The sequence below is a fragment of the Daphnia pulicaria genome, chromosome 8, assembly GCF_021234035.1.
Source record: "Daphnia pulicaria isolate SC F1-1A chromosome 8, SC_F0-13Bv2, whole genome shotgun sequence".
In the NCBI taxonomy this organism is placed as follows: domain Eukaryota; kingdom Metazoa; phylum Arthropoda; class Branchiopoda; order Diplostraca; family Daphniidae; genus Daphnia; species Daphnia pulicaria.
Genome location: NC_060920.1, coordinates 13,887,551 through 13,910,273, shown reverse-complemented (window position 1 = coordinate 13,910,273; position 22,723 = coordinate 13,887,551). Strand labels below are relative to the sequence as shown.

The 22,723-nt window shown below is 39.7% G+C and overlaps 7 protein-coding genes and 1 long non-coding RNA gene across 18 annotated transcripts; 3 read left to right on the top strand and 5 right to left on the bottom strand.

The window, feature by feature from the left end:
• Positions 1-223: 223 nt before the first annotated feature.
• Positions 224-1,860, bottom strand: LOC124312169 (store-operated calcium entry-associated regulatory factor-like). 2 transcript variants are annotated; one of them, XM_046776670.1, is made up of 4 exons: positions 1,434-1,860; positions 1,224-1,363; positions 991-1,146; positions 224-930 (listed from the first exon to the last, which is right to left on the bottom strand). In XM_046776670.1, exons 1-4 carry the CDS (start codon positions 1,504-1,506, stop codon positions 535-537), a joined length of 765 nt encoding a protein of 254 aa, XP_046632626.1. In that variant the 5' UTR covers positions 1,507-1,860; the 3' UTR covers positions 224-534. The 2 variants fall into 2 exon arrangements, with proteins under 2 accessions (XP_046632626.1, XP_046632627.1); XM_046776671.1 differs by having other exon boundaries at positions 1,224-1,360; positions 1,434-1,859.
• A 182-nt stretch (positions 1,861-2,042) lies between these two features.
• Positions 2,043-7,606, top strand: LOC124312158 (probable LIM domain-containing serine/threonine-protein kinase DDB_G0286997). Of its 8 annotated transcripts, none has more exons than XM_046776654.1 (16): positions 2,044-2,121; positions 2,184-2,329; positions 2,402-2,530; positions 2,776-2,939; positions 3,258-3,290; positions 3,330-3,551; positions 3,619-4,036; positions 4,134-4,302; positions 4,421-4,991; positions 5,053-5,238; positions 5,422-5,550; positions 5,645-5,680; positions 5,751-5,896; positions 6,059-6,201; positions 6,345-6,554; positions 6,623-7,606. In XM_046776654.1, exons 13-16 carry the CDS (start codon positions 5,855-5,857, stop codon positions 7,128-7,130), a joined length of 903 nt encoding a protein of 300 aa, XP_046632610.1. In that variant the 5' UTR covers positions 2,044-2,121; positions 2,184-2,329; positions 2,402-2,530; positions 2,776-2,939; positions 3,258-3,290; positions 3,330-3,551; positions 3,619-4,036; positions 4,134-4,302; positions 4,421-4,991; positions 5,053-5,238; positions 5,422-5,550; positions 5,645-5,680; positions 5,751-5,854; the 3' UTR covers positions 7,131-7,606. The 8 variants fall into 8 exon arrangements, 7 of the variants coding, with proteins under 7 accessions (XP_046632610.1, XP_046632611.1, XP_046632607.1 ...); XM_046776655.1 differs by having other exon boundaries at positions 2,776-2,964; XM_046776651.1 differs by having other exon boundaries at positions 2,846-2,964; positions 3,258-3,551.
• Positions 7,607-8,035: 429 nt separating this feature from the next.
• LOC124312203 lies at positions 8,036-9,956 on the bottom strand. Of its 2 annotated transcripts, none has more exons than XR_006910350.1 (5): positions 9,742-9,956; positions 9,456-9,676; positions 9,292-9,390; positions 8,980-9,214; positions 8,036-8,166 (listed from the first exon to the last, which is right to left on the bottom strand). It is a non-coding gene; the product is annotated as an uncharacterized LOC124312203 (long non-coding RNA). The 2 variants fall into 2 exon arrangements; XR_006910349.1 differs by having other exon boundaries at positions 9,292-9,396; positions 9,742-9,955.
• An 879-nt stretch (positions 9,957-10,835) lies between these two features.
• LOC124311963 (alpha-(1,3)-fucosyltransferase C-like) lies at positions 10,836-12,038 on the top strand. The gene has a single exon (XM_046776330.1). The coding sequence runs from the start codon at positions 10,836-10,838 to the stop codon at positions 12,036-12,038; it is 1,203 nt and encodes a 400-aa protein (XP_046632286.1).
• A 250-nt stretch (positions 12,039-12,288) lies between these two features.
• On the bottom strand, positions 12,289-13,176 carry LOC124311962 (dermonecrotic toxin SpeSicTox-betaIB3-like). The gene has a single exon (XM_046776329.1). It carries the CDS (start codon positions 13,174-13,176, stop codon positions 12,289-12,291), a length of 888 nt encoding a protein of 295 aa, XP_046632285.1.
• LOC124312114 (biotin--protein ligase-like) lies at positions 12,380-16,987 on the bottom strand. Of its 2 annotated transcripts, XR_006910293.1 has the most exons (9): positions 16,804-16,987; positions 15,626-15,659; positions 15,418-15,563; positions 14,815-15,349; positions 14,431-14,727; positions 14,181-14,372; positions 13,532-13,641; positions 13,320-13,470; positions 12,380-13,246 (listed from the first exon to the last, which is right to left on the bottom strand). XR_006910293.1 is itself a non-coding variant. In XM_046776589.1 (6 exons), the coding sequence occupies exons 2-6, from the start codon at positions 15,632-15,634 to the stop codon at positions 13,860-13,862; spliced, it is 1,500 nt and encodes a 499-aa protein (XP_046632545.1). In that variant the 5' UTR covers positions 15,635-15,659; positions 16,804-16,986; the 3' UTR covers positions 13,749-13,859. The 2 variants fall into 2 exon arrangements, 1 of the variants encoding a protein (XP_046632545.1); XM_046776589.1 differs by lacking the exons at positions 12,380-13,246; positions 13,320-13,470; positions 13,532-13,641 and having other exon boundaries at positions 13,749-14,372; positions 16,804-16,986.
• Positions 15,698-16,810, bottom strand: LOC124312152 (smad nuclear interacting protein 1-like). Its single transcript, XM_046776644.1, has one exon. The coding sequence runs from the start codon at positions 16,751-16,753 to the stop codon at positions 15,782-15,784; it is 972 nt and encodes a 323-aa protein (XP_046632600.1). The 5' UTR covers positions 16,754-16,810; the 3' UTR covers positions 15,698-15,781.
• Positions 16,988-17,322: 335 nt separating the features above from the next.
• LOC124312146 (sulfotransferase 1B1-like) lies at positions 17,323-19,445 on the top strand. Its single transcript, XM_046776637.1, has 7 exons — positions 17,323-17,635; positions 17,947-18,043; positions 18,126-18,276; positions 18,354-18,480; positions 18,552-18,646; positions 18,722-18,902; positions 18,990-19,445. Exons 1-7 carry the CDS (start codon positions 17,392-17,394, stop codon positions 19,112-19,114), a joined length of 1,020 nt encoding a protein of 339 aa, XP_046632593.1. The 5' UTR covers positions 17,323-17,391; the 3' UTR covers positions 19,115-19,445.
• Positions 19,446-22,723: the final 3,278 nt, after the last annotated feature.

Below are 22,723 nucleotides of genomic sequence, written 5' to 3'. Positions count from 1 at the left end.
TAAGATGTCTGCAATTTGGTTGTCGCTTATGATCACCTTTTGCAAATAACATATTTAACATATAATGACTACAACTCCAAGGTCATTGTGGGTATTTTCTCAGGGTATCTCTCATTATCCCTCCCGACAATCCGACAATATCCACCCAGAAATTGGGGACAATCAATTTCCCTTTTTTAGTTCAGGTTAATTACTTAAATTTACTCCAGTTTACACGATAATACAGATTTCAGGATTCATTTATTTGTAGACTAGGTTTATAAACTAACAATGAGTCATCCAAGCAAGAAGACGAGTTAATTTTGTAAATTTTACTGCTGAATTACAACTTTTTAAATTTATATTGGCTCTTTATTAGGTAGAACAATTTATAATTGCCGAACGGCTTTGAGTGAAATTACAGCCACGGAAAAGCAGGCAAGTCAACATATATCAAACGAGCAGGAAATTTTGTGTGGCAGAAAAGAAACGGTATTTGATTGTTGGGCATGGGCAGGTTTAGTGACTTGAAAACATGACCATGCTTGAAAATATTTAACGACTCATCGTTCCTCCAAATCCCGAGGCAGTTCGAGTTCCACTGCTTGAAGCGACTCTATTTCCGGCTGTCGAAGTTCGATCATTAGACACATAAACTGTAGTAGGTCTATAAATTGGTCTATGTGTGTAAACCGGATAAAGGACAGGTCTGGCGAAAGGCACATCAGAATGCACATGGTATGAGCTAGATCTTTCAGAGCAAACAATACATGCAATTAATCCAAAAATCGCGGTTACAAACAGTAACACGCCAAAGCAGATTAAAAAGATGGTCAACGACGACAGCTCGGTTGATGTTCCTTGGTTGATTGATGGTGGCCCGATATCAATAATCGGAATACTTGGATGATTGTCGATTCCCTCCTTAGTCAAATCGATATTATATTCGAGCTGCAATTATAATTTGTTTATAAACACAACATTTGGATGAACTGTAAAAAGAAATATTACTCCACAGGATCCAACTAAAACATAATGATCGCCAGGATAGTCATATCCTTCACAAATGACAATAATTTTTCCAAAGCGGTAGGAATTGTCCATGTCTGTTTTACACTCCCATTGAATGGTAATTCCATCTGATCCTTGATTCTCACACTGCACCACCTTATAAAATAAAGAAATTGGGCAACAAACCAAAATTAAAGCTTAACAAAACAAGAACAGACTGTGAAAAAGACTACTTGAGGAATGAATGCTCTGCAGCCAGCAGTTCCTCCAACACATTTCAATTGAGGAACAGCTGGTACCCGTCTACTGTTAGTCATTTTCCCATGGTTGAGGGTCAGCACCTTAATTTTACTCATTTGTATTGAGTAGTCTACAATAAAGAAAGATGATTCCATTTAAATTCCAACAACCAAACAAGCAACAACATTTAAAACTGTGGTTACCTGGATTGGAGGCACCAAATGTGACGTGAAGGGAGACAAACACTAAAATCACTGATTTTAAGTTTGACAACATTTTTTTTTTTATTTTGAGATCAAGGCGGAGGCACAGGCACTACAAGTATGCAATTATCAAATTTCAGGATTGCTAAATTAAGATTGTTTTAATAGCGATGGTTTATTGACATGCATCCCACCCCAATAAGTAAATGCTTTGATCACTCTTGACCCTCGTGTGCTCACAGAATTCAGGATTTTTTGTTTTATAGCGATGGTTTGCTGAGTTAGATCCCACCAGCACGTAAATGTTTTGATCGGTATTGACCTTCGTACTCACAAAATTCAGGAAGGAAAAAATAAACAACAATTGCATCGACTTTCAAGTTCAACGTTTCATCGACTCGAAACGATTGTGTTACGTACGTAGTCTGCTCCGTAATGTGTTTGATATTTCTAAATTAGTGAAGATTTTTCTAAAAAATTACTCCTTGTAAATTTATAATAATTTTTTTGCTTTTTTTCAGCCATTGCCACGACCCCGGTCCCAACTCAAGTTTCAAATAACAGTAAAATTTCGAAAAGACATATTGACATCGTCGGAAGTAATTTCAAAATGGCTGCCTTCATTACGTCTTTTACGTCATGGTGAAGGAAAACTGGAGAAGTATGTCACCAGTGTCACCTGCTTAAAGTGAGTGTGCTTGAGCCAGATATGAATATTTAATGTAAATTTTTGTGTGGTGAATTATACAGATAAGATACCCTACAAGTTATACTCTGCAATTTCATCTGATCACGTGGCCTGAATGCTGAAACTGTTGTTTCCCAAAATGTCGTCTCTTGCTGCACGTACCGGCTATGCGTTTCTTCCCATGTAGAAATTCTTCACAACAGTAAAAGTGATAATGTCATTTATTTTTTTGATGGCCTTGTTTCTGATAATAATAGAGTTTTTAATTTTCTATTTACAGCATGGTGAAATCTGAACTTCTCCATTGCAGTCCAATGAGATGTGCAGTGCGATTTGATGCATTGCAGGCTTGCAACCTGTACCGTTTGTGGCTTTTGTCACATGCAGAAGCATTTCCAAACAATTTAAAGTAATTAAATTGATCAACTTTTTTACAGTATTAAGGCTAGACATTAAATTTGTTGATAACTAGCTCTTCGCTTTACATCTGTTGACTTTTAAGACGGTTTAAAAAGCTTGCAAACTGTTGATTCCTTTGTAAAAGTAATGATTAGAGATTGCTTAGTTTAACTATGCATCTGTTATTTTCTTATGTTACATGTCACTTTGTTTTCGGATAGTAACTGAGCCTTCCCCCCCCCCCCCCCCCCCAAGTAGAATTAACAGCCTCTTGAGGTCTGATCCTCTTTGTTGCAGTCCAATTAGTGCATGAATTTTTGTGCAGCCAGGTAGTGAACGGTGTGGTGAGCTGTAGCATGCAGACTGGTGCTGGTGTCGTTCGTTCATTTAACCATGGACCGTTCAGTCGTTCGTTTATCGTAAGAAATCTGTCACTTGTCGTAGGTGTGTAAAATTGTGTCGACCAGTTGGCAAAGTAGGTTAGGGTTTAGTTTTTGATGTCGAAGACAAGTGACATCTAATTTTGTGCTTCTAAATAAGTGCTTTTGTGGAAAGTACTTAATTTTTGTTGATGAAACATAACAGATATTCCCTTGCTCTTTAAAAGGTGAAGTGAAATCTTGATGATCTTTGATCATCTTCTTGATTTCTTTTTCTTTAGTTAAGTGTACATTTCAAGTAAATCATTATTTGCATCTTTTAACAATTCAAGTTTTTATTGTTCTTTTGTTTTGTAGATTTCCATGGTCAGTTTTATGTTTGAGCTGTTTGTGTTTGAGCTGTTTATGGTTTTGCTGTATGGGGTACAGTGGTTTTGCAGTCCTTTTCCAGTTGAGAGATGCGCTGAAATGGAGCTAGTGCAGACTAGCAATTGAACATCATACTTAAATGTGTCATTTGCCTATGTTGGTGTCCATGCAGTATATGCAGTGTTGTGCAAAATAGACGATGTTGCCTGATGGCTGTCGGGCTTATTTTATCGGCAGCATTTTGTCGATGTGTCGTGTCTTGCAACCTGTATCGCCGTTGAGGTAATGCTTGATGTACAGTCTCATTTAATTATTGACTTTTAAGTTATTATCTCCGTTTTCATTTCAGTTGATTCGTTTGCCGCCGTTCCTTAGACTTAATCCACCGGTGAAACTAAGAAGACGTTGCTGAAATTCAAGATTGATCAATAAATTATGTAGATAAATTGCAAGTGCATAATCTGGGCTCCCTTCTTCAGTGGCCCCGTTTCCCTAAATAACCACTAACCAACGCCCGCCGGTGGTCACTCACTCGCTGCGACAACCAGGAGGAAGGGAGATGTTTGGTCGAACGGGGACTTGCAAGGCGCATGATTCGATGAAATCTGTTGGAGGGTCATGATTCTAAGCCGGAAGCCTACTATGATGCATTGCTCTCTTAAAAACTGTTCCTCGGCTCTCTTCGCTCTTTTTCCGGTTTCTCTCCGACCCGGCAACAACTCCATTCTTCGGACATTCTTCGTCGTAATATCAGTTCGCAATCATGGGTAAATGTTCATTTTTATTTCAAGTCGTGAATCATTCTATCTTGTTTTCAGTTGTTGATATGACTAGTTAATAATTTTCAAATCGTGTATTGTATAGTTAATTATGGCGTTGTGTTGCTGCCGGGCGTTGTATCGTCGATGTCGACTACGAGAGAATTTTGTATAAAAGGAAAGAGAAAGACAACAGAAGTCAATCAAGTGAGCATCTCCGACCCGTCAAGAACTGCATTCTTCGTCGAATTAATAGGTCGCAGTCACAATCACGGGTAAATATTCTGTATTTTTACGTAGAAATTTAAATTTGTATCAATTTAAATTTTTTTCTATTTGATAATATTCTCGTTATAATTGAATATTGTCGAATATAACTATGGCGTCTTGCAGCTATTGGTTGTTTCGTCGATTTCTGGGTCGACCACTGGTGTGCTGATGCCCCTGGTTATGGTGGATACCAAACCGCAACGCCGCCGCCTTACTACGCAACAACATACGCAACGACCAGTTACTACACCGAGGTTGCACAGATAGGTTTACAGTTACACTACCAAGGGTCCAGGTACACCACAACTTATGCTGCTCCGAGCTACTACACCGAAGACCAGAAGTTTTATTCTTCCCCGGGCTACACTACCAAATCGTATGTGCACACCTCCGAGGCTCCTAAATACTACACCACCAAGGCACCTGAGTCTACACAACTACCTATACTGTCCCAAGTACTACACCAAGGTTCCAAAGTACTACAGCACTAAGGCACCGGACTACTACACGACTATATATGCTGCCCCAACCTGCGACACCGAGGCTCCAGCTTATTACCTCACCAAAGCGGTCGAACACAGTGGCGCCCAAGTACGATGGAAATCAGTCCAGTGTGCATCTCCGCCGCCCAACACGGCAGCCCCGAAGTTTCGAATAAACTTCGTTTAAAATAGTGGAACGGCAAAGAGCGAGGGTGAGCTCGTTATTAATGTAATTTTGTGGAATATGTACTAATGACATATTTTTCTTCCTAGTCTCTTTATCGAACAATTCGATTTCTATTGCAATCTAGTTAAATTGAACGGTAAAGATGGCGGCGGCGTTGCAGTCGTACGTTGACACTGCGTCGTTAAACTTGACATTGTCGGTCAGAAAGCCGAATTTCATGATGACCGTACCAGGGTCGTACCATCACCTACGACAAGTGCCTATTACCACAGGTAAACATTTTAATTGTTCAACGAAATTCGTCTTTAAAAGTCTCAATGATAACACATTTATCGAATGTTGAACAGCTTTGATAATCTTCCTGCTAGATAGTATCTGAGAGCCTATTTAAACTGCTAGCGATTTATTTCTGTGGTTACGAATCACTTAAAAAATGTCCTTCATTTTCTTGCTAGGTGGTAAACGAAAATCTTTGCCTATCCTTGAGCGGTGCCCCTAAAGATGTCCGCGAGCAAGTGACGCTGTTCCGCAACATCGATGGCCCAGTCCTCCCTAACTATTTGAGCCAATGGACTTTCGAGAAGGTGAAAGCGGAAGACGTTAATGTGATGCCCAAAGCTATTGTTGAGGGTGTAAGTTTGGAAGACTACTAATATTATTAATTATTATTTAATTAAGGTCAAAGCGACATTGACCTTTAACGATGGTCAAAAGGTAATCAGTTATTTCAAATACATGTCTTGGCGATGTTTATTAAAATCTAAAAATTATTTCATCTTAGTAGAAAGTCTGACCATATTGTCGCTGCTGTCGGTTTGAACGCAAACACGGATTTGGATGTCGCTTCTGATTTGGAAATAGATTCAAATTTTGGTGGTTATCGAGTCAATGCTGAGCTTGAAGCACGACCACACGGCACACGCCCGGTTGGTAAGAATCCTTGAACATTTTTCATTTCATATTAATTGTAATACTCGTGATTAAAACTTAACCAACATTGACTGCTCTGATGTTGTTGTTAGGTAGTTGTTAGATATAAAGTTCTTGTTAAATTAGATTCTAATTATTGGTTTTGGACTTTATTTTTATTAGGATGGAGATGCTGCCTTCTTTTGTGATAGCAAATTGGGTCGTCATCGCATGAAACATCACCACCATGCTGTTGTATCGGGGCAATTGGCTGGAGAGAAGAATACTGGCATTGAAACCTGGATGAACAATTGGAGTGCAATCGGGTAAATAGTCTGTTTCATGGAGTTTGTATCAATTATTTGTTTTTATCTGTTAATGTACCAAATTGAATATTAATGTTCAAATTATTTACCGCCTATTTGATTGTGCTAGTGTCGTGCTGTTTCCGTTTGTCGTATCGTTGAAGGTTGGGTCGATCACTGGTGTACCCATGTCTCCTGGGTATGGCGGATACCAAAGCACCACGCCGCTGCCTTGCTACACAACGACAACATTCGCACCAACCGGTTACTACACTGAGGGCCACAATTACTAAACCACCAAGGCTCCAGAGTATTACACCGCAGTTAATGCTGCCCCGAGCTAAATCACCAAAGATCCCGAGTACTACACCGAGGCTCCCAAACACTACACCACCGAGTCACCGGAGTACTACACGTATGTTGCCCCAGCTTATACACCGAGGCTCCCAAGTATTACTCAGTTCCTAGCTACTACACCGGGGCTCCAACTAATTACACCACCAAAGCGGCTGAACACTACACCGAGCCGCCCAAGTACTACACCACCAAGGCTCCAGAGTATTACACCACAACTTATGCTTCCCCGAGCCACTATACCGAAGCCCCGAAGTATTACTCTGCCCCAAGCTACACAACTACAACTGAGGCGGCCAAGTATTACGCAGCCCCAACTTACTACACAGCTCCTTCGTACTACGTTGAACCGGAATACTACACCGAGGCTCCAGTTTACTACACCACAACCCACGCTATACCTAGCTACTACACCAAGGCCCCTAAGTACTACGCTACCAAGGCACCTGAGTATTATACCACTACTTACGCTGCTCCGACCAGCTACACCGAAGCTCCGAACTATTGACTCTATCCCGAGTTACTACACCACTAAGGCACCTGAATATTACACCACACCCTACGCTTCCCCAACTTACTACAAGGACGTTTCTTAATACTAGAGTCGAATTTTAATCATGTTCAGATATGTCGGTCATATCTTAATAGTTACTAGTCACTGGGAATTGTTGATCTTTAATGACAAAATAATTTTTTAAAACCTGGGTAATCATTTTGTACGACTTCTCTTGCCACCTAAAAGCCTTTGACATTGCGACGTTTTCTGATTTTTATTGGATATTTTCTATTTCGCATGTTGGAGGTGACCTATTGCTCTAGTCATCTTTTCATTCCGACATGTTCTAGTGTTTGGACAAACTTAATTTAAAGGGCAAGTTACGAAAGAGACATACTGTGGTGTTTACTAAAAATTTTTGATGTTAACAGCTCTGTTTTTAACTTTAGTTGGCGTAACATATGAGTTGCAGATAGTGTATGGTTTTTCACACAAGTTTATTTGAAGGGTCTGGAGTTGATTAGTCACTTGCCTATAACTTATGAATTTCAAAATTGTAAAAAATATACAAATCGTGAACTAAACATTTTTTTATTTTAAATTATGAGACACATCAAACACAAACATTAAAAGAAATTGCTTTATTGTCCCACCTCCACCCACAATTCCACCACATTTTATACTTTCACAGACATACACATACATTAACTTAAGTTAACCCGTTGGCTGCCACGCCATACAACCCGTAGGTTGCTCTCTACTACTCTACGCGCCACGTCTGAAGGATCCGTGACCAAAGTGGGACTTGCCATTGCTGACAAGTCCGGGCTGACACGGTGACAGGAGAATCCATCACCGTATCGACAAGGGGGAAGTCCCTATAGTGCATTGCCTTATCAGGCACCTTGCGGCAAGTTTTGGGCTGGTGCGACTTTCCAACCCCGCGGCATGAAAACCACGAGACCGAACAGCGCACGCAGCCCGTGCTAAGGAGCTAGAGGAGGACAAAGGCGTGGCAGACAACGGGTTAACTAACACTAACACAAACATATTACCAACAACAAATGATGATCCACGCTGACAATTTGGAGATATCGGTGATGTTTTGGTGTCCATCGACGTCTCTTCTGCATTACCTGATTAAAGAGAAAACAATTCTTATTTAGTGACATGCCAATAAAAGTTACATGATACAGATAGAAATAATAATCACGTTTTTAGCTCAAATATTTAAATATGCAATTTTTTAAAGTTTAAATCAAGCTTGCAATGTTGAGAACTGTAAACAGAACAAAGCTCACTTGCTAGTCTCTAAAAAAAATTCCGGAAGTATACCGGAAGTAACCACAGCGCCTCAACGACTGAGCTGTCGTCAGATTAAACCACATATTCGTGATGCCCATGAAATTTGGGGTCGATTAGGCGTGATTTAAACGAAATCCAAAATTTGGCCAAAATCGAGAATTTTCCTGAATTATAGTTCAGGAAAATTTTCAAAACCGGAAGTACGAAAACGTACAAAAAAAAGCATGAACTTTACCACAAATTCGACGAGGATCACGAATATGTGGTTCTTTTGTGCGTCAATTGAATATTTACTGAACTACTGACTAAAAAGAGAAAACCGGAAGTAGAAAAAAAAAGCACATTATTAAAAATCTAACAAGTGAGCTTTGTTGGGGGAATAGTTATCGTTTGTTATCACTAAATATTTCAACAAAATAACTGCCAATAAATGTTTAAAAAGATGTGCAAAGTAACTGAAACTGACTGTTTTGACAGCTGCAAATTTTCAAAAAGCCATCTAGCGTTAGAAAAAAGAAACTTACAAGTAAAACTTTGTTTGCGCGCAAGAAGGGCCTGATTTTGGAATTATTACACAGACACAGAGTTTAACGCAACTATATCATTAGTAGTTAATCTACGAAAGTAAGTCAATTGTCGGGTACCTGGGCATAATCCCGTGGTGAGTAACTGTAGGTGTGTATCAGCAAAGGGTAGCGACCACTGAAGTGTTCCAACTCGTCGGTGAAGTAAGACACTCGTCGGTGAAGTTGTAGCAGCAAAAGCAGTGAAGCTAGATGAGTGTACGTCGGGAAGATAAGGATGGAGCAGAACGTTGCTGGATGTCCCTCTTCCTTCATGGACAAAGGTCAGCATTGGCTTAAGGATCTATTACGTGCTCTGTAAAAAAAAAGTATTGCATTAATGTCTTTAATGAATTGAAAATATAACAGTTAATAAAGCATTTCAATCTTTACCTATACTAAGAAGCACACTGAAGATTTTCATGATAAAAAACCGCAAAAAAGGAAATCACAGCAACCAACAACCTTACTCCTTAGGTTGAGGTAAATTTCCTGATGCTAAAGAAAGTGTCATGAAGTATTGCAGTAGCGTGGTGATTGGTTATATTGATGCTTACCTTTATCATATGGGTGAATGGTGCTGAATTTAGTAAGGCATTTGACGTGGTGTGGTTGGGGTGGTAGCAGTAATAGGGAAATACCTTGTCTCCACACATTTGTATTCCACGATATGTGAGCTTCACATATGAGTTTTAGGCTTTTGACAACATGATGGGTCTATTGGAGGGAAAGTGACTGAGCGCTAAGTCAACTTTTTGGAATGACTGACAGTATGCATCTAAAATTTGAAGAAATAAGTTGGTACAGCATAAAAATAATGAAATTAGGTCAAGATAAACCTACATATGATACGAAGTTCAATTTGGTATATGAAATCACAGGAATATAAGTATTAATTAGCATCCAATTGTTTCGCCCATTTTGCCTTGTTTCACGATGTAACAACAACAAAGGCGACACTGGCGAAATCTGGTAATGAGTTTTTGAATCTTAAGTTGGTTGCACAGTCACAGCTCATTATTATTGGATTTCTATTGTCGCGTTTGGAGTACTACTGTCGAGCACTGGAGTTCTATCGTCGATGAATTTCTATTGTCGGGTATTTTTAATAATATTGCAACCAACTTAGGATTCAAAACTATGGCAAAACAATGGCGACACTGGCGACATCTAGTGACGAGGAGTAGCTTTGGCTTTGCAAAAAATTGTCTGCAATTCGAATTTGGACGAGTGCCACCTAGTGGACGCAATGGAACTCAGCGTAATAAAGTAATTGGCTCGAATTTCAACTGGGACAAATTCATGTTTCGAATAATAATGTAAAAGTAAAAGTGGTCAGGTTTCCTTATAAATACAAAAAATGATGAACATAATAAATAGAGAGCATGTATGCATTCAGGACGATGCCATCAATTCGTTAAAGTTCTTGTAGTGTCGTGCAATTTGAACATGAAAACAATGAAACCAAAAAACATTTTCTTGTTGACATATCATACCGTAAATGACCCAGTATAAATGGTGTGTATAAGTACGTACGTATTTGGGGCTTATATGTGTATGACTGTATGGCTATCATTACTTACCCACCGCAGGTCTGTCAATACAAGCATTTCACTTTCATCGGTCAATTACCTCAGGACTGAATCGTGAAGTATTTAACGAACGGCAAACGTTTGTTGAATCCTGTAGCAGATGTGTTGGTTAAACACGGTTACATCTGGTTTGTCAAGTCTGTCAGAGCCTGACTATCGCCAGCCGTCTGATTTATTATAAGCTACGCTTTGAAAGACTACATTAACCTCAGTCACGCCGATCCAATAGACGGTGACTGAAATAGTGAAATGTTTCGATATCGTTTTATTGCTCAAGGAGGCACAGTACTTGGTCTAATTTCTATAACACTAGCGTTTTTCCTTGGGGCTTTTTGGTTAAATCGTATGTCAGACAGTCAAAGTGCACTTGGTCAACCGAATGAGGAATCGGCATTTCGGTTCCATGTTCTAGAAAACAACAAGAAGATGCAGTCGGACATTCAGTGGAAGACAATCCTTTTCTGGAATGAAGCATATGCTGGAAATAAAACTTTTGACATTGGGATTGGAAAAGATAAGTTTTTAAAAGCCAACTGCCCAGTTTGGCAGTGTAAAACGACAAGCGATCGAAACATGTTACCTATTGAAAGCTATGATGCAGTGGTATTCAATCAGCGAAAATGGACTCCAACGGATCTCCCGGTCAATCGGTCACGTCATCAGCGTTACATCTTTTGGAGCAGAGAATCACCAGGCTGGCGTTACGTTAATACAAACACCATGGCCGAATTTTTCAACTGGACAATGACGTATCGTTGGGACTCGGATATTGCTTATCCTTACGGATGGATAACTTTGACGAATCCGATTATTGGGACGAAACTTTCTGACACGCACGAATTGGAACAACTAATTGCTGAAACCCATTTCGATTCAACAATCAGTTACACAGCCGGAAAAACCAAGAAGGTGGCTTGGTTCGTCTCCAATTGTAAATCTTTAAGCGCTCGAAACGAATACGTCGATCGACTGAAAACTTTTATCGACGTCGATATTTATGGGGAGTGCGGGAATATGAGTTGCTCTCGTTCAAATCCGGAATTGTGTCGCAAAATGTTGGAGCGCGATTACAAATTCTACCTCTCACTGGAAAACACACTGTGCGAAGATTATGTCACGGAAAAGTTTTTCGATCAGATGCGCTACCACATAATTCCGATCGTCTTTGATCTACACGGCCACCACGCACGAATGGCTCCCCCACACTCTTACATTAATGCAGCCGATTATCAGTCCGTCCGGGAGCTGGCCGATTATCTGACTTTGCTAGATGGAAACGACACACTTTACAACGAGTATTTTTGGTGGAAAAAGCACTATGTCGTAAACAATAACGACGACGGAATAAAACGGAGCATGTGTGAACTTTGCCGTATGCTTCACGTTCCCAATAAGCCTAGAAAAATTTACAGCGACATGAATAATTGGTGGGACATCCAGGCTACCTGTCAAACAATAACATTTTCCGATGAAACGGAATTCGCCGAAGAGTCTGATGGAGAGGACGTGTGGGAGGCCGAGCCAATGCTTGTAAGGTGGTTCGGGTAAAAAAAAATTAAAATTAAATAAAATAATTGATGCAATAATATTAAATCAGTAAAAATTCTCATACCGATATTGTCGAACTTTCATCATATCTGTAAACTGATTAAACGCTGTTGAAATAAATGATTTATTTCATGAAACCTTAAGAGACATGGCTCCACAAATTAAATTGATATTTAAATACATAGACGTCATATGCAAAATAGATTCCTTAGTAATCAATCATAAATACAATTTTCAAAATATGTTTATCCTACCGATTGGTTCTGAATGCTGCGCCGGGTAAAGGGATGTTGTCAAGACCGATTAGTTCAACAGCCACTTTTGGTCTATTTGTTAAGATGAAATCTACACCTGCTTCCAGGTAATGAGCCATGGTGGATTTTCGATCGACAGTCCACACGCCTACTGCAGCGTACGCCTCTGCATCTAGGCTGTATTGAATGGCATCGTCAAATGCTGATGGCAACATATGAAAACAAGCAGATATTCCAGTATCGTAAACGATATTTTTGGTCTCCAATTCAAGCGAAAGCTTCAACACTTGATTTGCTCTTCTCCCCTCATTGTCAATGGTGTAGAAATAACGATCCGCGTATTTGGATTTAGAGGCTTCTTGTAGGGCACCACGCAGGTAATCGACTCGTGAGATAGTCAGACAACCGAGAAGAATTTGACCGCGGAATCCCCTCGCTAAAACTTTTTCGTTAAATAGTCGCACTACATTGGCCCCCGCCTCGGCGTAATTTCCCACTGAATTGTCAAGTTTCGCATCGACGTAAATAACTGCCAGACGTGAAGAGATAATCTCATGACTAGACAAGAACTTAATCATTTCCGCAACGGAGGTGGAGGCTGAACAATCTTCACCGAGAACTTTGCATCCGTTGTGTCGAAATGTTGAAAAATCCAATAGGCAACTACAGTCACAAGGGAAGCCGTGATGGAATTTACTGGGGTGAGTGCCGTCAAACTTCAAATCAATCTCGATACTATTAGCGCCTTGATCCAAAGCCCATCGTATAGAATTTGGTGTGTTGACCATGTGAGCGATGACGCTTACGGGACGCGAGGCTTCGATCGGGTAGTTGCTGATTACGGAGCAGACAATCAGCAAAGACGTGGGGAATATTATGTTCATTATGTTACTATTCGCGTACCTAACTTGCTGATGTATTGATTAAGTTTTGTTTGGTATTGGTACAGTGCTCCTACAGCTAGATAAAAAAAAAAGAATTACGTTAAGGATAAGATAGCAACAGAATTTATGTTAGTATGCCTTACCAAAAGTGTGACTGCTAGCAAAAAGCACGAACCCAGAAATGGACCATATTTTGATTTCGTACTTTTAGACTCTATTGGAAAAAAAGTTTCAGGGCAACAAGCTTAAGTGATATACGCAGTTCAGTGCTCGAGAAAACCAAACAATAGACGACTAATGCAAAAGGTAAAGGATGACCGAGAATGAACTCAAAGATACCGTTATTCGAACTCACCAACCCAAACTAACGAGGAAGTGAATACAAAAAAAAAAAGGATCTCGATCTGGGTCAGTCACCCCTTAATAACCTCCGTCTCGCGAATCTTCATTTATCGTATCACTTTCCTAAAATAAAATATAAGATTAATCGAAGACAATTTCTTGTTTGCTACTGCCGGAATTTGAACGTGTAAAAACTACCCAACATTTTCCAAAATATAACAATATACTACTTAGCTGCCTGCAACGCGGTTTATTATACCATGAAGGAATGGTCAAGGAATAACACTCGCTTTAAATATTTATAAATCTACAATTTAAAACTGATCAAGATTGGACGGTACTTAGCGTATCAGTTTGGGGACCAACAATCCATTAAGCATGTCAAAAGAATTGCCGTCTGGATGCACCGTGATGCTCGGTCCCTCCCGGGGTTGTACACGTAGAAAACCATGTTCATCTATTCCTAAAATTTGAGCTGTAACAGTTTCATCGTCGGCAGTCAAGACAGTTACTTCAGTTCCTTTGCTATGAAGCCAGTGTTGGTGATATAACGCCAGAACTTGGTTCAGTCGGCCACAAGAGATTAAATCCACTAAATTTTCTAGTTGATTGAATACGGCAGCAAGAAAGTGTTCCAGTGAAAGTGGGCGGGTTTCTCCTACCTGGCGGATGAGATCATTAAGACACAACGTCGGTCGTTGATTGTTCAGATTTACACCGCAACCAATGGCTGCTACGACTATTGATCCCATTATGGAAGTGGTCACTAAAACACCCCCAATTTTAGTGTTAATTTTTCGAGAGACATCTTGATGGTAGACATCGTTGGGCCATTTTACTCCCAGCTGCAAATCCTGTTGTGAATTTTTCATTTAATTATTAAGAAATAATGATAAAAGTAGGTCAAATTACGTGGCAGTGTGGGAGACCTTTAGCTGCTAATACTATTGCCAATGCAACAATGTGTTGAAGAAGAGGCAAGTGCCTTCCGAGTTCCGACTGCAAAGGAAACCGCATCCGCAAGGAGAACATGGCGCAACCTTCAGGACTCATCCAGACATTACCACTTCGTCCTCGACCTTGACTCTGACGTCGGGCAATCACGACCAAACCATCTGGAAATGAATCACATCCCTCCAAAACCGAGTGGGTAGATCCAACCACATCGAAATACAGGCCTGTTCGACCCAAGACTTTGGTCTTCAGCATCTTTAAGATACAAAGAGAATGAAATTATAGAAGCAAAATGATTTAAAGATAATAATAATAAGAAGAAAAAACTACTGGCTAAGTTACATCAAAATAATCGCGTTGGTTAAATCTTGAGCTTTGGTTTCTGCGAATATTTATCGGTAGTTCTTGCTTGTTTGTCGAAAATGACTTGGTGAGCTCAACAGTCATCATATCAGGGGACTGTCGGCCAAAATTACGGAAAAAAGCTTCTTGGTGATAAGGTTCAGCGATTAAATGGCCAATCATTTGCTGTGATTCAACACGAGCCTCCTGTTGACTTCTGACTTGTGTCTTAATGTGGAAGTGAAGTTCTAGAATATGCGGAAGTACTTCAGCGAAATCAAGCTTGTCGACTGGTGAGACTAGTAAGCCTTGATCAGATACGTACTTTGTAACGCCATTCACTTGGGTTCCATTCAGCCATTTTGGAGAAAAAGGGTGTAGGGAAAGACATTGACCACCCTTCTTGATGTACTCTTCCAGCGGATCGTGCAAGTCATTATCAGACCATCGAGAAGCAAGTACTAGGAGGCTTGTGTTGCTTAGCCAAGCTCTTTTAGAACGAAATGAGAGTTCATCGAGATGGTAAAGGGCATAACTGTTAATCAATATTACATCGTTTAAGATCAAGAATCCATATATCAAATGTCTATACTGTTTATATACCAATCCGGCTCTAGTGTGGATTCAAAGAGGGCTCGATATTGTTGAAATACTTCTCTGTCACTCGTACATATTAGAATGTTGGGCGGTCTTGCTGAGGAGGCCAGCAGTCGTTCCACAGGTCTCATGACACCAGCAATTTTGGTTACCTGTTACCAACTGGTTGTAAAAATTGTTTTAGTTATAAATTTGAATTAACGTGACAACTTACGAATAACATGAACAGCCCCACTGATGTGTGAAACCTGGAAATGAAATGAAAGAACACTTAAAGACGATTGAATACCTTTCGCAGAAACATTAAGTGTATTGCGGCGTTCAAAAAGGAAAATTGTTATGATACAAAACATTTCTGGTCACCAACGTGTCACTGCCCCACTCCCATATCGTCCAAACTAGCATCTGTTTTGCTTTCTTCATGAAGGAGAACATATTCTCGGGAACTGAAGCCAAACTTCACCACATCCTTCTCGAACAATTCGACGTAACGTTTGGATTCAATTTTTTGATTATTTACAAAAGTACCATTGGCTGCTTCCAGATCAATAATATATGGCCGGACAGTACGTCCTGCAGTTCCATCAGGCCGTTCGTAGTTTACCAACCGAAATTGGATCGCAGCGTGCTGTTTCGAGCAAGAGGGATGGTCGATTGGAATATCAGCAACTTTACGATCTCTTCCGATTAAGTAGGCGCTTTGACGGTGAAGGTACAACGTAGGCAATGCCTCTTCCCCTTTAAAGACGTAAAAACGCCACCGTCGCTTGGGAATTCTGGCTTCAGGTGGTTCACTGTATTTGACGACTACACCATTGAAAACATTCTTCTCTTCAGTCAATTTTCCTGATAGACCAAAGTTGGGTTTTTGCTTTTCGACGGGTGTTTCTTCTTCTTCTTCATCTTTAACTTGTTGGCCATACTGGTAGTTGGCTGCTTCAGCATCTTCACTTCGGGGGCTTTTGCGTCTCTGCTTAAAAGGTCTTGGTGGTCGATCTTCTGAATGTGGTTGCTCATTCCGTCTTGAAGGCCCTTCATTGTGTTGTGGACGTCTGAAACTTTGTTCATCATCACTAACTGGTTCTTTCTTGATTTTAACTGGAATTGGTGGGTCATTTCTTCGATTACTTTCTTTATGTGAAACTTGTGAATCATGTCTCCTGCTGTCTGATTTTCGACTTCTTTCATATTCGTCACTTCTTGAATGGTAATGGTCGCTTCGTGAAGATTTTCGTGGAGGGGAAGAGTCACGTTCTTCACGACGTCTGTGAGTCTTGCCTCTTTCATGGCCTCGTTCGTGGGACCTTTTAGGACTCCTCTCGTCTTCATTGTGCTTTACCATGGCGATCCAAACGAAATAAAACAAGATATGCACAAGTACTTTCTAATTACCTTAATGTTTCTGGCGTATTTCTCAAAAAAACGAGATCAATTCAATGTTTCAGTTTCAGTTTGATACAACTCGTTTCTCGGCTTGTCAACATGAAATGGTGTCGCAACTCGTAACCGTTGCCAGATTTACTTTCATCCACCACCTGTAAACGGCTAGCGGGCCACGGACCTCTGCTCTCTGCTGCCTCACTGCCTGCTCTTTAATGTATTTATATTCTCATTTTTTTATGTAATGTTTTAGAAATTGAGTAATGCTTATGTATGCCAAATTGAGAATTTTTGTAATCGATTACAGCATAACATTTTCCAAATCAAAATTATGTTGTTACTTTGTTAGAGAAGTATATTTTTCTTTTGCTCGTTAGGTCGTTATAAAATATTTAAATAAATATTATCAAATATCTGAGATTGTATTACATATTTACGTGGATTTAATAATTTTGCATTTGATTTAACGACGAAAACCAAATCGTTAAAATTTGATATGGCACTCGCTGAGTCGCTGTTGAGTTATAAAAAAGGAGGCCACGGTCTTTGTTCGATCCTTTTTGCCGTTGCGTTTTCATTTGTTGTCTGAGCTCTCGCACGATGACAAACCCCGAAAATCCTTCAGATTCTCCTGAAGTTGTTCCTGAGTGGAACATAAAATTCAATCCTGTAGAAGTGAATGGAGACTTGAAAGAACACTTTACAAACTACGAGCAGCATGGACTGATGAAGAGCGAACCTGGTGGCTTTCTGTTGACGGATGAGTATGCACGCCATGCCAAAGAAATTTCACGTTTTCAACCAAGGAGCGACGACGTTTGGGTAGTAACCTTTCCAAAATGCGGTAAAATCCTAAAATCCTTTTTCAATAATTTGTAAGACATTTTATGTAATAGCTAGATTTGTATGTAATAATCATTCGTAAAAACAAATATCCTGGTGGTATTTTTTTAGCAATTACCGCTATTACGTCACAATTTATTTCTTTGTCATCTTTTTTTTGCCGTAACCTTGAAAGTCTAGTAGCCAAATGGCAACCTTGCATTTCTACCCGCCTATTTTAAAACACATAGTTTGAAACAAACAAATACAAATCTCTCGGATCTTGAAAGTGTTAACTTTTCGTATTCTCAAACTTTGAATTTGTTTACTTAGGAACGACGTGGACACAGGAATTAGTGTGGATGATTCTCAACAATTGTGATCCAATTGGATCTAAGGCACCATTAATAGTTCGGTCACCCTTTCTAGAGTATGTCAGTTGTTGGGATGTCATTGAGAGCTTTAACAAGACATTTCCGTTTTCGGTTTATGAACTATATGGACTCTTTAAGGTTCCCATACATGATTGGTAGCTGTCTTCCACCAGAGCACAGCAAAATGCTGATAACACTTGATAAGGTTGAGCAAATGCCTTCACCAAGAGTTATTAAAAGCCATCTGCCATTTTATCTTCTTAATCCGAAGTTATTGGATACTTGCAAGGAAATCTAGTTCCCTTACATATTGTTAAACCGTAGGCGATTGGTTGTTACTAATATTTTATCTGCTGTGTTTTGCAGGTGGTTTATGTAGCCCGTAATCCAAAAGATGTCATTGTTTCATATTTTCATCATCACAAACTTATTCAGTTTCATAATTTTACTGAAGATGTTGAAAAATTCGCCCGATACTTTATGGATGATGAACGTAACCTATATTATTTTCAGATTGATATTTTAAAAACATACCGTGGTTTTATGAGCATTTTGTTGTTTCAGTCCTGTTTTCTCCTTTTTTCCCTCATATTATTGAAGCCTGGAACAAACGCCACAACCCAAACATGCTCTTTCTCTTCTACGAAGATCTTAAAAAGGTATAGGTAGCGGATTCTAATTTGAGTCAGCCGTCGCATTGGACAAGGTGAATAATAATAATGATGAGTTAATAGGATTTACTTGGAGAAATTAAGAAGGTCGCCACATTTCTCAACAAATCTCTGTCGGAAGAGCAACTTACAAATCTCAAAGAACATTTAAAATTTGATACTTTTTCGAAGAACGAGTCAGTCAACATGGAAATGGCCAAAAAGTTAGGCGGATTCAATCCCGATGGTCACTTCATTCGCAAAGGTTAGCCTAATTCCTAATAATTAGCCTAGTTCTACAGCCATAACAATGATAAGTTGTACCAACTATTCTTTCCTTCGGTGGCTGCAGGGAAAACTGGTGATTGGAAAAATCATTTTGGCCCAGAGGTGAATAAGCAAATCGATGAGTGGATGGAAAAAAACTTGAGTGGCACTGACCTCAAGTTTATAACAGAACTTGAATTCCAAGATTAACACTAAATACTCGCTAATACTGCAAATGTTCAGTGCAATATTGTTTTGAACAATTACGTATTATATCATTGCTTCAGCATAACAACATTACGGTTCGACTGCTTACCGTGAAACACGTACACTCTAATTTCGCTTGCCAGTACATCTAACTTTAACTTGTCTTTAAAAAATCACCTCTTCAACCATTTAAAAAATCAAATCAATTGGGCGGCGTAAAAACAACAACATTGATGACCCAAAACGATTCGTATTACCCACATTCGTATTACAGTCGTATTCAGCACTGTAATTCGTTCTTTGGAAAAATAGAAATAAATATATTCTTATGTAATTGAATAAAAGTTGTCGAAAAATAAAAATAAAACAACGTCCAAAGCTTGTTGGCAGGTCTTGAATGTTGAATCCCCGAGATAAAAAAATTGATAATCCTGTAAAATCGTGAAGTGATTTTTAGCTGTTTTGACAGTCATAAAGGTAGTACTATCTTTAACTCAAGATATGTGGAACCATTCGCGTAGCATAAGGGGGCGTCATAAAAATGAAGCGACATAACGGTCGGCTTTTTTCACTGTTTTTTAAAAGGCATGTTTGGACATGGATTGGACAGACCAGTTGTCGTCTGCTCTCCCCCTTGTTTGCGAACGCACCCTTGCGAACACGACGCACACTTTTTTAATCAGCATCACCGAGGCGAGGCACCGAGCAAAGAAAATACCTCTAAACGAAATTCATAGCAAAGAAAATTTAAAAAATAGATAATTGAACAATGGGTGCGAAATTGAATTAAAGTCCATACAAAAGTAATTTCTAATGAATGAGAAAACAGTCTAAAGGTAAACGTGAAATTCTTTGCGAAAAGTGAGTTGCTCAACAAACATATCCTAACAAAGTCTATATATATTAGACTGAGTTATAAGATACATATTGTCAAGTCGAAGATAATTTTGTCGGAAATATTATTTCCCTTCCACATTTATGTTGCAAGGTTGTACCACCCCCCTCATTTTTGCCACCCTCTCTCACCCCCTAATTGTGAGAACCCCCCCCTTGCTTTGTTCTAGAAAGCCAGTTCGCGTCCTGCTCTCTCACCGAATGGTCGTTTGCTCTCTTTATACTCTCATTCACTTCACACGTTCCCCCCATACAAGACGAATTTCGTTACGTTAATTTCTCGACAAATTTTAAGGAATTAATTCAAACCAACCAAGAAAATGGATTGCACTTTTTCACCTCTGACTCCAGAATTGTATACCATCTTATTCGGGGCGTCATTGGTTTTGATTTTATTCTTCCTGAAAACCAAAATGCGCAAAGTATCGGATGCTTGTCGAAGTTATGAACCCGTTTTCCTCAACGCTATAAGATCCGAATCCATATCTGAATTAGAATATATGCTTGCAACACAACCGAAAATCACAAAATTACTGGAAACTTCCCGCGACAAACATGGAACAACTCTCATGTTGACCGCCATCCAATACAAACGTTGCAAAGTCGTCAAATACTTGTTGAAACATTTTGGAGATAAAGTTAACCTCCACGGTACTTTTGAGTGGAGTGGAACCAAGTATGACAATGTTTCACCAATTTGCGCTGCCATCATAAGCCGTCAGGCAGAGATTGTTCTTGAATTTGTCTCCTTCGGAAAGGGGCATTTGGAAAGGGTCACCGCCGACATCAAGAAAAGCTCACTTGATAAGGAGCACAAGATTGAAGCACTGGAATTGATGGGAGCCTTCTACGCTTTTTACTTTAGCATCCATGCCCCTTCGTCTGGTTCGAGATATGTCTTTTCTATCTGGAAAGAAGCCACGAAACTTCGCTACTCGACAGTCGATGGACAACAAGTGATCCCCAAAACAATTTCGCCTCCGTCTTATCTTTTTGCCAGGGCGATGGGCTGCACTTCCGAATTCCTGACATTGGAACACCTCGAGCAAATCGAAGCCCAAATTGACCTATGGGGGTTCAGACCTATGGACACTCATTGGTTCAGATCTATGGACACTCAGGCCTTACTAGTGATTCATAGGATACTAGATAGAAAAGATCCTGAGCAACATAAATATTTCCTAAAGCAACTATGCAATTGTGCCACTCGATTTCAGCATTTCTACGACAACAGAGCCATAAACGTCGGCATGTTCATGTTGGATGAGTTTCAAGGACTTCAAGAATGGGATGAAGAAACGAACGAAATAATAATCGAAACGATTGGACATCTGGTTAAAACTTTCATGATACTCTATGAGATGCGGGATGAGATGCCTAGATTTCACCATCCCCTAGTATTTGCCGACATAATAAAAACACTGAAATTTACCTTGATGCACAACATCCACCAAGCATCGGTTGTTAACATTCATAGCAGATACGATCGTTGTTGTTCTATGATTTTTGACCAGATATACCTTTTGACCGAAATGCTTCCAAAATTAAGCAATCAAGAAAGTCACCAATTCAAGAAAATACTTTATGATTTCATTCGCGCTGATTTCAAGTTCGACAGAGTAGACAAGGGTGATATTCTACACCTGGCGTGTTGTAACTTTTTTGAAAAATTTCCCAATTTGTCAGCGAAACGCTTTCGCATTAACGTCATGAAATTGTTACTGGAACTCGATCTTGATCCAAATTCTACCTCTACCAATGGCAAAACACCCCTTCATATTTTAGCAACCAGCAGCGAATGGCGCTGGTCGACCACGACGAATATCACGGATGCAGTTCAGCTGCTTTTGGACTCGGGAGCTAATATCCATCAGCCAGATGGTGAGGGCAGAACCCCTTTGGATCTTTTCAAACTCAAAGAAGAGGAATTGAATAATAAAAGAATGCCAAGTGTTTACCTGCAAAAACTGATCCATACAGAGGGGCTGCGGCTGCGGTCACTTAAATGTTTAGCCGCCCAGGTGATTTGTCGAAATAGAATATCTTTCGCCCCCGACGACCTTCCTATCACTCTACTCACGTTTGTAAAACGTCACTGAAGATCCACAATTTCTCATTCTTACACGTTTCCATTTGAGTCAATTGAAATGCAAATTATCGTCTTGTTTGAATTTTCGCTAATAAACTCGTTTTCAAACATCTTTTCTACTATATTTTTGTGGATTACTATAGATATCTAGTGGATAGTGTTACATTCCGTTACAAAATGAACGCTTAGTTGTATAACGAAAACGTTACCAAATATTAATAAAGTGCTCTTATAAATTATAGCTTCAATAGAGCCAAAGGCCCAAAGCAAATCTCACAAAGCCAAAGAAGACGAGAAAAAGTACGCAATAAGATATACTCGACAAGTCACGGTGGTCACGTTCATACTCGTAAGAGTCGTAACCACGTAAGTAGACTACTTAGAGTAGTCCATGTTTAAGGTAGTATTTAGATTATACTGCACTATGCACTCTCACTGCAACTTCCAAGTTCCAACGCACTGACAGTCTGACATGTAGAGGAGGGAGGCAGCAGTGCCAAATCATTCAAACTTTAATTTTCTTCCATCCCAGCAGAGCAATAGATCCCTGGTCGGTTCACGGCTGTGTTGGCTTCCCCATCTCGATTTTAGGGTAAACGTAAGCCGATTTGTAAAAATGGATGAGCGCC

Excerpts from the sequence above, each read along its gene's own strand:
- LOC124312169 (XM_046776670.1), bottom strand. The coding sequence starts at position 1,506 with ATGTTGTCAAACTTAAAATCAGTGATTTTAGTGTTTGTCTCCCTTCAC. Across the intron at positions 1,147-1,223 it reads GCAGAGCATTCATTCCTCAA|GTGGTGCAGTGTGAGAATCA; the intron begins GTAGTCTTTTTC and ends TTATTTTATAAG. Across the intron at positions 931-990 it reads TTTTAGTTGGATCCTGTGGA|CTCGAATATAATATCGATTT; the intron begins GTAATATTTCTT and ends TTATAATTGCAG.
- LOC124312158 (XM_046776649.1), top strand. The coding sequence starts at position 5,855 with ATGCTGAGCTTGAAGCACGACCACACGGCACACGCCCGGTTG. Across the intron at positions 5,897-6,058 it reads ACACGGCACACGCCCGGTTG|GATGGAGATGCTGCCTTCTT; the intron begins GTAAGAATCCTT and ends TATTTTTATTAG. Across the intron at positions 6,555-6,622 it reads ATCCCGAGTACTACACCGAG|GCTCCCAAGTATTACTCAGT; the intron begins GCTCCCAAACAC and ends TTATACACCGAG.
- LOC124311963 (XM_046776330.1), top strand. The coding sequence starts at position 10,836 with ATGTCAGACAGTCAAAGTGCACTTGGTCAACCGAATGAGGAATCGGCA.
- LOC124311962 (XM_046776329.1), bottom strand. The coding sequence starts at position 13,176 with ATGAACATAATATTCCCCACGTCTTTGCTGATTGTCTGCTCCGTAATC.
- LOC124312114 (XM_046776589.1), bottom strand. Across the intron at positions 15,350-15,417 it reads TCCACACTAGAGCCGGATTG|TTATGCCCTTTACCATCTCG; the intron begins GTATATAAACAG and ends ATTGATTAACAG. Across the intron at positions 14,373-14,430 it reads AAGGTCTCCCACACTGCCAC|GATTTGCAGCTGGGAGTAAA; the intron begins GTAATTTGACCT and ends AATTCACAACAG.
- LOC124312152 (XM_046776644.1), bottom strand. The coding sequence starts at position 16,753 with ATGGTAAAGCACAATGAAGACGAGAGGAGTCCTAAAAGGTCCCACGAA.
- LOC124312146 (XM_046776637.1), top strand. The coding sequence starts at position 17,392 with ATGACAAACCCCGAAAATCCTTCAGATTCTCCTGAAGTTGTTCCTGAG. Across the intron at positions 18,647-18,721 it reads TCTACGAAGATCTTAAAAAG|GATTTACTTGGAGAAATTAA; the intron begins GTATAGGTAGCG and ends ATGAGTTAATAG. Across the intron at positions 18,903-18,989 it reads TGGTCACTTCATTCGCAAAG|GGAAAACTGGTGATTGGAAA; the intron begins GTTAGCCTAATT and ends CGGTGGCTGCAG.